The 12,012-nt window shown below is 46.7% G+C and overlaps 1 protein-coding gene across 1 annotated transcript in view; it reads right to left on the reverse strand.

Moving 5' to 3' along the window:
- LOC115548578 (WD repeat-containing protein 87) overlaps positions 1-12,012 on the reverse strand; it is a 28,364-nt gene that overhangs the window by 7,443 nt on the left and 8,909 nt on the right. Inside the window, exons 19-51 of the mRNA XM_030363323.1 lie at positions 11,901-11,948; positions 11,744-11,803; positions 11,526-11,594; positions 10,868-10,945; positions 10,628-10,687; positions 10,459-10,524; positions 10,012-10,077; positions 9,809-9,880; positions 9,324-9,392; positions 8,933-8,998; positions 8,785-8,850; positions 8,555-8,626; positions 8,393-8,461; positions 8,018-8,083; positions 7,646-7,711; positions 7,476-7,541; positions 7,307-7,378; positions 7,115-7,183; positions 6,772-6,840; positions 6,487-6,555; positions 6,222-6,275; positions 6,054-6,125; positions 5,571-5,630; positions 5,403-5,462; positions 5,098-5,157; positions 4,722-4,796; positions 4,467-4,511; positions 4,101-4,166; positions 3,343-3,414; positions 3,125-3,164; positions 2,965-3,016; positions 2,234-2,648; positions 74-1,993 (exon numbers count right to left, since the gene is read on the reverse strand). Coding sequence (XP_030219183.1) covers positions 74-1,993; positions 2,234-2,648; positions 2,965-3,016; positions 3,125-3,164; positions 3,343-3,414; positions 4,101-4,166; positions 4,467-4,511; positions 4,722-4,796; positions 5,098-5,157; positions 5,403-5,462; positions 5,571-5,630; positions 6,054-6,125; positions 6,222-6,275; positions 6,487-6,555; positions 6,772-6,840; positions 7,115-7,183; positions 7,307-7,378; positions 7,476-7,541; positions 7,646-7,711; positions 8,018-8,083; positions 8,393-8,461; positions 8,555-8,626; positions 8,785-8,850; positions 8,933-8,998; positions 9,324-9,392; positions 9,809-9,880; positions 10,012-10,077; positions 10,459-10,524; positions 10,628-10,687; positions 10,868-10,945; positions 11,526-11,594; positions 11,744-11,803; positions 11,901-11,948 — 4,329 coding nt within the window. The remainder of the gene's footprint in view (positions 1-73; positions 1,994-2,233; positions 2,649-2,964; positions 3,017-3,124; positions 3,165-3,342; positions 3,415-4,100; positions 4,167-4,466; positions 4,512-4,721; positions 4,797-5,097; positions 5,158-5,402; positions 5,463-5,570; positions 5,631-6,053; positions 6,126-6,221; positions 6,276-6,486; positions 6,556-6,771; positions 6,841-7,114; positions 7,184-7,306; positions 7,379-7,475; positions 7,542-7,645; positions 7,712-8,017; positions 8,084-8,392; positions 8,462-8,554; positions 8,627-8,784; positions 8,851-8,932; positions 8,999-9,323; positions 9,393-9,808; positions 9,881-10,011; positions 10,078-10,458; positions 10,525-10,627; positions 10,688-10,867; positions 10,946-11,525; positions 11,595-11,743; positions 11,804-11,900; positions 11,949-12,012) is intronic.

Consider the following 12,012-nt stretch of genomic DNA (forward strand, 5'->3'; position numbering starts at 1 on the left):
GTACTCCCCGCCCTCGGGACCTCCCCCCCCCCGTCCTCTCCCCTCCCCTCTCCTCCCCCCCCGCTCCCCCCACTCCTCTCGCTCTTGGTCCGGCTCCCCCGCTTCCCCCTCTGGCTCCCCCCTCCCTCCCCCCCCCCCCCCCCCCGCGTCCAGATCCAGCGCACAGTGCCACAGCGTCGTCCTGGGCGACGGTGTCTCCTCGTCCTCCCGGCTCCTCTCCGACTCCCTCCTCCTCACCTCCCCCCTCTCCCCCCCCCGGCCCCGTCTCCCCCCCCCCCGCCGTCGGGCCGCCGTCTCGTCGTTGGCTTCCGTCTCCCCGGGGCTGCGGGGGGCCCTCTCTGCCCTCCGGTCCGGGGCCCCTGGCTCGGTCCCTCTCGCTCCGACCCCCGCTGTGGCTGCTGCTGCTCACGTGTCTGCTGTGGGTGCCGCTTTGTGTTCCAGTGTGTGTGTCGGTGTGTGCGCTGCTGCTGCTGTTGTGTCTGTGATGTGTGCTTCTGCTGCTGCTGCCGCTGCTGCTGTGTCTGCTCCCGTGTGTGCTGCCACCCGTCTCCGCCCCGCTCTCCTTCGGCGCCGCGCTGAGCTTCTCCTCGCTCCTCTCCGCCTGACGCTCACCTTCAGGTCCGCTCTTTACTTCCGGTCCGCTCTTTGCCTCCGTCCCGCCCTTTGCCTCCGTCCCGCCCTTTGCGACCTCCCCGCCCCCTCGTCTCAGGCCCCCCAGCCATTTCCCGATGCCGTCCCTCTCCTTCTTCTCGCCCTTGCCCTTCCCGTGGTCCCCCGTCGCCCTCTCCGCTGTGTCCCCACCGAGGGCTTCCTCCCTCTGGGTCGTGGCTCTGTTCTCCGCCTCCTTCGCCTTCTTTCCTCCCGGCGGCTCCTTCTGACTGCCCGGCGCGGTCGCGCTCTCCGCCTCGGCGCTCTCCCTCTTTCGCTCCCGCTCGCTCTGGGCTTTGGTCCCCTTCGCCGACCTGCTGCTGTCGTTCTCCTCCTCCTTCTCCTTCTTGTTCTTCTCCTGCTGCTCCCCTCCGCTCCCTGCCTCTACCTTCTCCTTCTCCCCCTCCTCGTCCCTCTTCTCCTCCTCCTTGCCTCGCCCTGCTGGGACCAGCTCCTCCTTCGCTTTGATTCCCGCCTTCTCCTTTTTCTCCTTCTCCTTCTCCTTCCGCTCCTTCTCCCGCTGCGCCCTGTCCTTCTCCTCCTTCTCCTTCTTCTCCCTCTGCGCCCTCTCCTTCAGCTCCTTCTCCTTCAGCTCCTTCTCCTTCTGCTCCTTCTCCCTCTGCGCCCTGTCCCTCTCCTCTTTCTCCTTCTTCTCCCTCTGCACCCTCTCCTTCTCCTCCTTCTCCTTCAGCTCCTTCTCCTTCTGCTCCTTCTCCCTGCGCGCCCTCTCCTTCTCCTCCTTCTCCTTCTGCTCCCTCTCCCTCTGGGCCCGCTCCCTCTGCTCCTTCTCCTCCAGCGCCCTCTTGTCCAGCTTCTCCTCCATGACGTCCAACTCCTCGTACATCTGGGCCAGCTTGGCGGGGTCCGACTCCAGCTCGTCGGCGCTCTCCTCCTCGTCCACCTCCTCCTCCACCTCCAGGATCTCCTCCACCTCCTCCAGCTCGATGCCGTCCATGGTCTTCTGCAGCTGCGACTTCACCTTGTTCAGCTCCAGGAGGCCCGCCTGCAGCTCCGTGCACACCTCCCGGATCTTCTTGGCGAACTTGGTCTTGGCGCCCTTGCGCAGCTCGTGCGAGTCCTTGGCGAGGAAGAAGACGTCCAGCGCCAGGAAGAGCGCCGACATGACGCCCGTGGTGACGCTGATGGCCTGCGCCGCCTTGGCCGCGCCCCCGGCCGCGCCCAGAATCTGCACGGTGCTGATGAGCTCGTTGGTCTTGATCACCAGGGCCTTGCCCGCGCGCCCGCCCTCCTTGATGACGTGCTTGATGTTGTGGTTCAGCGCCTTCTTGGCGGCGCTCTGGGAGTACTTCTCGAAGTCCCACTCCTGAAGGGTCACCATGCCTTCCTGTGGGGATGGGGGGGAGGGTTAACACTGGAGGAGGGGCCTTCAATATGTTTGTGTGGTCTGATACTAATCATGATAATATTCATAGTTATAAAACCTCTCTCAAAAAATACAAAAGTATTTCTGGGGATTTTGGGAAGGATAGATATTCATTGTATTTAATTCTCCCTCCCTCTCTCTCTCTCTCTCTCTCTCTCTCTCTCTCTCTCTCCCCCTCCCTCCCCCCCCCCCTCCCTTTACCTGCACAAAGGCCAGGCACTCGCTGATGTCCTTCATCTCGTCCTGGTACCCCTGGATCATCTTCTCCACCTTCTTGCGGTCCATGTTAGAGTGCACGGCGTCCGTGATGTTGGCCGACGCCGAGGCGATGCTTCCCGCCGTGGCCACGCTGATGCCCACCGCCGTCACGATGATGGACGCGCCGAAGGTGAACGGCGCCAGGATGAGCCCGGTGATGGTGGCCACGCTGCCCACCACGCTGGCCACGCCCCCGCCCACCGCCGCCGACACGGTGCGCTTGTGGAACTGGTCGGCGGCGTCCGCCTGGGCCAGCAGCTCCAGGATGCGCTGCTGCAGCGACGCCCCGCGCTGGTTGAAGATACGCACGAAGAGCCGGGCGGCCATGAACAGACGGTCGGCCGCCTGCTCCACCGCCCTGGAGGGAGAGAGGGGGAGGGAGAGGGAGGGAGGGAGGGAGGGAGGGAGAGGGAGAGGGAGAGGGAGAGGTTCAAGTTTAGAAAGGTGCTGTAGGTGAGATATACAGAGCTGTCATGGGGTTGAAATCCCTTCATTTATTAGCAAGGGAAATGCTCTGAGAGGATATCTGGGCTGGTTGACGTCTTCCTCTGTTATTGAGCCAGTCTAGATTTCAGTCCCATCAGGGTAAACACTTTGACCTTATGAATATCAATAATCTTTTCATGTTCGATACATGTGAAGAAAGGAGACACTTCCAAGTACAATCTACTCACCGTTCCTCATCTTCCTCCTGAAAGTTTGATGTCTCGTTCCATTCTGCCCAACCTGGCAACCCACAAATCAAAGGAATGGTCAACAAACAGAAGAGATAAAAACCTGCTAGTACACTCCATAGTACACGATACATATCGTAGAAAGCTTTCGCTGGCGCACCTACGACCCCGTTCCACCATTCCATCAGCTCATCGCTCTCCTGAGGAGAAAACACACTTCCCGGTTTAGGAACGGACACAGAGAAAAGTGTAGCACACACACACACACACACACACACACACACACACACACACACACACACACACACACACACACACACACACACACACACACACACACACACACACACACACACACACACACACACACACACACACCTCAGCATCGCGGTTGTTTTCCTCAGTGGGGTAGGCTGCCATCTCCACATTCTGGATCTCTACTGAGTCCTCCTGTTAAACACACGCACACACACTTTTAAAGTGGCACATATGTTAGTGCAAACTTCTTCCCACTCCTTTTCGAACATGTTACAATTATCAAGTATTTGTCAATCAGGTAATTAATTATGCTTTCTATTTTGTGTGACATTATTTTCTGTATGATATTTCTGTTTTTCTTTCACATGTTCGAAATAAACTTTCAATCAGGTATTTAATAATGCTTTCTATTTGGTGTGACATCATTATTTTCTGTATGATATTTCTGTTTTTCTTTTACATGTTCGAAATAAATTTTTAATCAATCAATATGTTAGGGATAATGCACACCGGTCATTATCGTTAAAATAATACCCAAAAAGGGTGAGAAAGGACTTTAATGACCCCTCAAGGTTCTTCTAATGATGATGACGATAATCACCGGCTCACTGTACATTATCCATCCTTTTGCCACAAAATATAACAATAAAACATAATTTCATCGGTCAAATAATAATTTTACTGCTTTCTCTGAACAAACATAATCAGATTCTACGGTTGTAAGTACATGAAGCAGTGTTCTTTTGTTCAGAAATAACATACTGTATAATACCGATGTGATCAATCAGACGTGTGTTATGATGAAGTGAGTGTGTGTGTGTGTGCGCGCGCGCGCGTGCGTGCGTGCTTGCGTGTGTGTGTGGGGTCTTCTGGCTCACCTGGAAGGGGGTCATCTCCCTCATCTCCACACTCTCTTCCTCCATCAGAGGGAGCAGGTCGGAGCTCTAGAGGACACAGGGAGGCGCACTGATTGGCTGGAGGTGAGATTTAAAACGCCTCTCTCTATCTCTCATTGGGCGAGAGGTCTGCCCGTCACAGAGCGACCTGGGTCAGTTGTTAGTGCAACTCTCCTCGGATAAAAACGTCACACAAACTAATTACCACTAACTTACAATGTGGTATATTAATTAACGTGCCGTTCAGCGTGAATATCTGGGAGTTGAAATTGAAAGAGATAAACTCTGAGCTGTAAGCGATTCAAACTAATTGGTATGCGACATCAATACCTGGGTAGAAAAAAATACCTTTGCAGTTCTTGGAAGAGTCCGTTTGACTCTGAATGACACGACCTGAGGCAGAAGAGACCACAGGAGAATCTAAGAATTGTTGTATCTTGTGGTCAATCATTTTAAAAACAATAGAGCAACAAAAACAAGACGAAAATTAAGTTTGAATACAATACAGCAAATGTTGAACTTCCCCCATCACATCTGGCAGTACGTAGTCCAAACACTCTGAGCTTTAATTAATTGAAAGATGGGCGATAACTGAAAGCGCACCCGTTTCTTCCTGGTGATGGTCTTTCTGCGTTTAAGCCCTCTACCGCCCCGTAGTGGTCTGGGCTCGTCATCGTCCTGAAAACAAAAGAGGGTAAAGTGCTTGATCAGAATTTTCTCTCAAGCTACATGTTCCCTATTGATCATTTGTAGATGGTAGTGAAGCATATTTAAAGTAAATGTGTTTAATTAGACATTATATGACTGCACTTCATTTTTCTTAATTTGAATACATAATTTATTTGTTTTGCATAGGCCTTACAAGCCAAGTTAAAAGAGAGAAGCAACCACAACTTCCCATCATTATGATGATTATAACATGATAAGACTTTAACGTGTTTCTTTATGGGGGACATGCCAAGGGTGTGTGTGTGCCTACCAGTTGTTCCACTGCTTTTGGGGCCTTCTTGAACATCCCACCAAAAGCTCTCATCCTCTCCTGAGTAAAAGGTAGCGCACACACACACACACACACACACACACACACACACACACACACACACACACACACACACACACACACACACACACACACACACACACACACACACACACACACACACACACACACACACACACACACAACAAGGAAATATTAAAACATACAATATACATTTGTGAGAAAGATTTTGCTAAAAAATAATACATTAAAAAAGGGTTCATATTAAGTGACTCAAGGCTTACTTTTGTGGTGGAAACCTCGTTCAGACTGTCATTGCTGGCGGACAGTAAAGTCTTCGTATCCTATGAAATGAAGAGAAAGACACTCGTTGGTGGATTGTGACCCGTTGAGCTACACCCGCTTGAGGCCCCCGCAGGCCGGGGCGGCGTCCGTCGGCAGGTAGGGCTCACCTTCACTGCCAGACTTTCATCGTCACTCTCGCCAAGTTCATTTGTGTCTTGGAGCGGGTCCTGTAAAACATTTACATTTAGGGCCTTTAGCAGACGCTTTTATCCAAAGCCACTTACAATAAGTACATTTGTCATAAGAAGTGAAACAATATATCGCTGTCGGTACAGTAAGGATGTTCATAGAACCAAGTACAAGTACTAACAATCACTACTGCAGATGCTACACAATTAAGTACTATGAATAAATACAACGTAAGTGCCAGGAGGTACAACATACACTGGTGGGCGGGAGGGACTGGATGTAAAAAGAACGTGCACGTCTGCGTTATTTGGTTCACATCACGCAGTAAGGGTTTTAAAAAGCGGCATGTCGGAAGATAAATCGTGTTCAAACCGGCAAAAGTCAGACTTCCCCTTTGTGTTTCTAATGTCAGGTGACCAAATGAAGAGGCCAGCGTAGAGTGAAGCTATGGTTATTATCACCTTGGCGACCAGGGAACGTGGAGCTGGTTTGGGGGAGCGTTTGAACATGCCAGAGATCCCGCCCGTTTTCTCCTGCAACATATCGTGTGAGTATTAAATACATATTATAAAAAAGATTAACCATCGAGTCAAACGCAAACCCAAAAGTTTGTGATTATAGGAAGGTACCTTGGCCGTTTCTGAAAGTTCATCACCACTGATGGATAATCTTCCTTCAATATCCTGCACACAACAGAGAGAATTAAAGCTGGTATCGATTTTACACACACACACACACACACACACACACACACACACACACACACACACACACACACACACACACACACACACACACACACACACACACACACACACACACACACACACACACACACACACACCCAGTGTGAAGTGAGATTCTCACTGTGAAGTTAAAGATAAGACTGCATACCTCGTCAGCTGTAGACCCTTCCAAGGCTTTTGCTGGCTTCTTAAAAATGCCACTGAAAATACTTTTCTCCTGGAAGACATGTAAACACAGTGTACAATGACAACGAGAGCCTGTATACGGAGGTGTTGCAAGAGTCTCGCACTTGCAGACTAGGTTAGTGTACTTGTAAAATAGGGTGTGAGAAGTAGAAAAACATCTGAGCTTGTGTTTCATAGTAAATAAAAGACAACAAAGTAAAGAGGATAATAGGTAACGATGAACACTGGGTAATAGACTCATACTCACTTCATTGTCATTCAGGTTGTCGATGCTGGCGGACCTTTTGAATAAACCGGAAAGACCTCCTTTCTTCTCCTGAGAGACGGTGTGATTGTTTAAGGTAACTACATAAAACAAGAACCCTTTGTTGTGCGTATTAGAGCTGCTTCCCACAATCAACCTAAAACTCCAACGCCCAGAGTTCACACGATGTAGGGACCAGTTAAGCCAGGGTCAGGGTTAGGGTTAGGGTTAGGGCAACCCTAACCCAGAGGCGCATATCGAACATACTGTCAACCTTCCAAATCGGCCAATATAATTGCTGTGCATAATTACGAAATTGAAATAATATGTTTTGTTCTTTACACACCTTTTGATTAGTGGTCTCAGAGAGATTTTCACAGCTAGATGATTTTTCTTCTTCCTGCTGGTTGGACCCCTGAATTAGAACCAGCAGTAAATACCGAATCATCTCAAAATAAATCAAATTTAATTCAAAGAACAGTTTCAACAAGTCAAAAGTAGTTTAGGGTTCTCATTTAAACAGCGTTCTCCTCATTACCTCTTTATCTGAGCTGTCCTCTTGCGTTGGCTTCTGGGGCTTCTTAAAGATACCGCCAAAGATGTGTGTCTCCTGGTGACCAACAAGGTGTAAACTAACCGTTTAGATTTTTGACTTCATCAACACTGACCTTTTAAAACCTTTATAGTGAATTTGTTGTTTGGCTCACCTTGGCAGCATTCCCCTCCGACAGACTGTCATCGCTGGCGGTGATTTCCTTTGTGCCATCTTTCTCCTGAATCATAAACGGCACAAAGGATCAATGAGAGCAACGTGTGCGGTTTATAGTTTAGACTCTTAACTCTGTGTGTTCCTCTGCATGGCGATACACAGCCTTACCTCCGAGGTGTCGCCGGTGGCTCTGGGGGTCTTCTTGAGAAGTCCACCAAACAGTCCTCCTTTCTCCTGGTGGAGAAAGACGGGGGACAAACTAATGAAGCAGCTTGCATGCTAGCCGTGCTTGTTATCATGTTTTATTAATGACAACCACTTCCATCTGTGCTAGTTACTCCTAAAGGAACTGACTGTGTCTCCAATTGTTTTTTTTCATCTGGTTTAATTGTACTCGATTACAATTGAAGTTAATGTATAGATATGGTTCATGGTATCTCATGCTCTAAGATAGAGACAGTAGAGGGACGTAGAGGGGAGAGAAGGCAAACATGGAGACAGAGCAGCAGAGAGGAAACTTTGGACCGGATCCACACTGACCTCCTGGTCGAGGTTGTCGATGCTGGCCGTCCTTTTGAACAAACCGGAAAATCCTGGTTTCTTCTCCTGAACGAGTTTGACTTAATGGATTACTATAATCACAACTTCAACACTACATGACAACATCAACATTATTACATTTTAATTTTTAACTACAAAGAATTCTGCACTATTAAAGGTTTTGACTATTAGTATGACTATTTCTGCTGGTTAGCTATATCAGTTTTCTTCTCAGCTGAGCTGATGATGTTCATCTGAAAGAAAGTTCTTCATAAATAGGTCAAATTTCATACATTTGCCAATTATAAATAGTTTTTCCCTCCACCAATAACAAATATTTATTTTGTTTTTTAACAAAATCTAAACCCAAAGCACCTTCTGAGTTGTGGTCTCAGAGAGATTCTCACAGCTAGCCGAGATGTCTTCTTCAGGCTGGTTCGACCCCTGAACGTGAAGCACAAATTCATGTCATCCATCTTCATCTCAATCACAGTCGATCCTTAATACAGTCTTTCCAACCAGCGTCCTCATCTTTACCTCTCTATCGGAGCTGTCCTCTTGTGTTGGCTTTTGGGGCTTCCTAAAGATACCGCCAAAGATGCTTTTCTCCTGATAAACCACCAAGGGAAAACTAACCGTTACGATTTTTGATTTCATGAACAGTGACCTTTTAAAACCATTGAAGTGAGTTTGTTGAGCTGTCAGTTTTGTGCTTTGTTTTTTAAAGCTGCACTATTCCAGAACACCTCTACAGTTCCCCAACACACCTTTGCGGGGTGACCCTCAGACAGACTGTCATTGCTGGCGGTGATTTCCTTATCGCTGTCTTTCTCCTGATAAATACACAGCGCAAATAAGCAACGTGTGGAGTTTAGAGTTTAGACTTCGACCCGGCGTTGGAACCCCCAACCTCACCTCTGTGTCGTCGCCGGTGGCTCTGGGGGTCTTCTTGAGAAACCCACCAAACAGTCCTCCTTTCTCCTGGTGGACAAAGACAGGGGGAATGCTAATGAGGCAGCTTCCATGCTAGCAGGGGAAATACTAACGAAGTAGCTTGCATGCTAGTAGGGGACATGCTATTTGTTTTTCTGATGGTTTACATTTTTTTGGGTAAACCATCAGTTTTTCTTATCAATTGAGTTGGTGTTGTACATCAAACGAAAGAATGTCCTTCTTAACGGGGAAAATGTCATACATACATACTGTACATCAACTGTTAATTGTTTCATATAAATGGTCTCCCCAACAATGACCATAATTCAGCGATAACAAACGTCGTACATTGTTTAACAGTTTATCAAAGTACCTTCTGAGTTGTTGTCTCAGAGAGATCTTTGAAGATAGCCGAGAAGTCATCTTCAGGCAGGTTCGACTCCTAAAATTAATCACCAATCTTTTATTCATCTCAATCAAAGTTGATTCATACAACTGGTTTTTTCGTAACACTTTATAATAACGTTCCATCATAACTCACCGATAAGTCTTTCGATTATGATTCATTTAGCATTAACAAAACATCACGATACATTTGTAGATGGTTAATAAGTGCTATGGTAAAGGCACCCTATTTTACCAGGTGTTGATTAGCTTTTTAAGCCAATAGGCTGATCTATCATTCATCGTTGGTACGGTCCACTGTATAGACTAGCACTGATTATTAATCCACAAATGTAATGTTTAGTTAATGACTACCTAAAGGCCTAAAGGCTTATAAATGACTTTTGACTGAGTGGTATTATAAAGTGTTCCAGGTTTGTTTATAAAACCAAATAACAGCGTCCTCCTCTTTACCTCGTTATCGGAGCTTTCCTCTTGCGTTGTCTTCTGGGGCTTCTTAAAGATACCGCCAAAGATGTGTTTCTCCTGGTGAACAACAAGGTGTAAACTCATCATTAAGTTTTGTGTTGTCATGAACAATGAGCGTGAACAATGTGAGATTTGAGTGGAACGTTGTCGAAGGAAGCTAATCTAGATGATCTCTGAACACATCTCACCTTCACAGTGTTACCCTCAGAGAGATTGTGATGGCTGACCGGGAGTTTCTTGTCGACCTCTTTGTCCTAAAAGGCCCCATTCAAGATAAACAATGAAAGAAATGTTTAAAGGGGTGATATCAGGCCACCAGGTATGAGTGTGAAAGGCCACCACATGCCGTTTAAAAATCTGCCATTTCCAGTTTTAGTGACATCGAAAGTGGGAGTTACAACTGGGATGTTTGATGATTAGATAAGCAACATTTGCCACAGTCCTCTGGGTCGGCTGGTAGACTGATGTATCCAGCACACATCCAGGCGAACAATACCACTTATGATGTCACGAAAACACAGGAAAAGGCAGATTTTCAAAACGGCTTGTAATGGCTTATCCCACCGACGCCTGCGGGCATGAAATCACCCCTTTAAAGTTTAGACTTTTCACAGCATTGGAGCATAAAGACTCACCTCGGTGGCATCTACGGTGGCTTTGGGAGTCTTCTTGAGAATTACACCAAACAAAGCTCCCTTTTCCTGATAGACAAATACAGGAAACATGCTAATTGAGTAGCTACGTCTGTGTAGAATAAAAATTGTCATGCAATTGTCAGGCATTTGGTTCCTTCTCTTGACTGACCTTGGTCTCTGATAAGCTCTCGTTGCTAGCCAGGAGATCACTGTTTGGTGACTCTTTATCCTACACATGAACACATTATCAATAAGTTAGACACAAGCAAAGGTTTTTGGCAGATTAAGTATCAATGAGGCTCAAACTGTTGAAACGGTAGACCATAAGTAGACTATTGTTCAAGCAAATTCATTGTTATCTTGGTATCGGTTTAATAGACAATAATGTGACCGAAGTAGACACTTTTACCTCCTCCGGTTGAGTAGCGTCTACTGGTTTGCTTTGGTTAGGTTTCCGGAACATTCCACTGAACGGTTTAGCTTTCTCCTACAACACAAATGTTTACACACATGCACACATAATTAAGACATGATCTTATTCTACAATTTAAATTCCACTTTAAAACAAGGAGTAGTTTGCCTAAACAACAGTCACGACAAAAGGGTACAGCTGTAATGTCTAATATGTGTGTAATTGTAATGTAATCTTTTTATTGCATTTTATTTCAACGTACATTATTTATAAAACTGTAATCATTCTGGTTATTCATTTTTAATTAATCAGATTATCTTTTATTTGTTACTTATTTATCTGTTATATGTTATGATATCCCCAGGGACTCATGTAAAATAGCTCTAATATAAAAAATATATACATATTAAATATTCTGGTTGAGGTTTTCGCTTTTCGGAATAGCTTCATTCAACTCCCTCACTTGATTTCACACTGCTGACAGAACCAGGCCAAGTTCTGAATCATGGAGGAATCTTGTTCTGAACAAGATTCCTCCATGATTCCAGGCAGAGGCTCAAACAGCAGCTGACAGAAACTCAAACCAGTTTAACGTCGCTCCACAAGTCACGAGTTAGTTGTCATCCAAGGATATTCCCGAAATGACATAACCCACCTTTGTCTTTTTGGTGTCAGACAGGCTGTCGTTGCTCTCTGAAAGTTCCTTCTGCCTAGCGAGATTCCCCTGAAACAGGAAGTGGAGGATGTTGCCCATTAAAGCTTCAAATATACAGACATTATCGCAGCGAGCACCACGGATGGGTTACCCTGCACCACAACGCAGGAAATAATGCACCTTTTGTGTTTTACGACACCTTGAAAGAAACGTTTTACCATGCTATTTTCCGATAGACCTTCATTGCTTGACGCCAGCTCATTCAGGGACTGTTCGTCCTGAGAAACATATGATTTGGGAAGGAATCCCAATGTTTATATGACAAATTTGCAACCTCAGATTAGCATCAAAACCTGTCCGATTTTGAATACTTACATGTTTAATCGATCTCTTGAACATTCCACTGAAAGCACCTCCTTTCTCCTGAGGTATATTAAGCAGGTGGTGACCGTTCATTTAAAAATGTTTTTATAGTTTAGCATATATA

Source organism: Gadus morhua, chromosome 8 (genome assembly GCF_902167405.1).
Source record: "Gadus morhua chromosome 8, gadMor3.0, whole genome shotgun sequence".
Classification (NCBI taxonomy): domain Eukaryota; kingdom Metazoa; phylum Chordata; class Actinopteri; order Gadiformes; family Gadidae; genus Gadus; species Gadus morhua.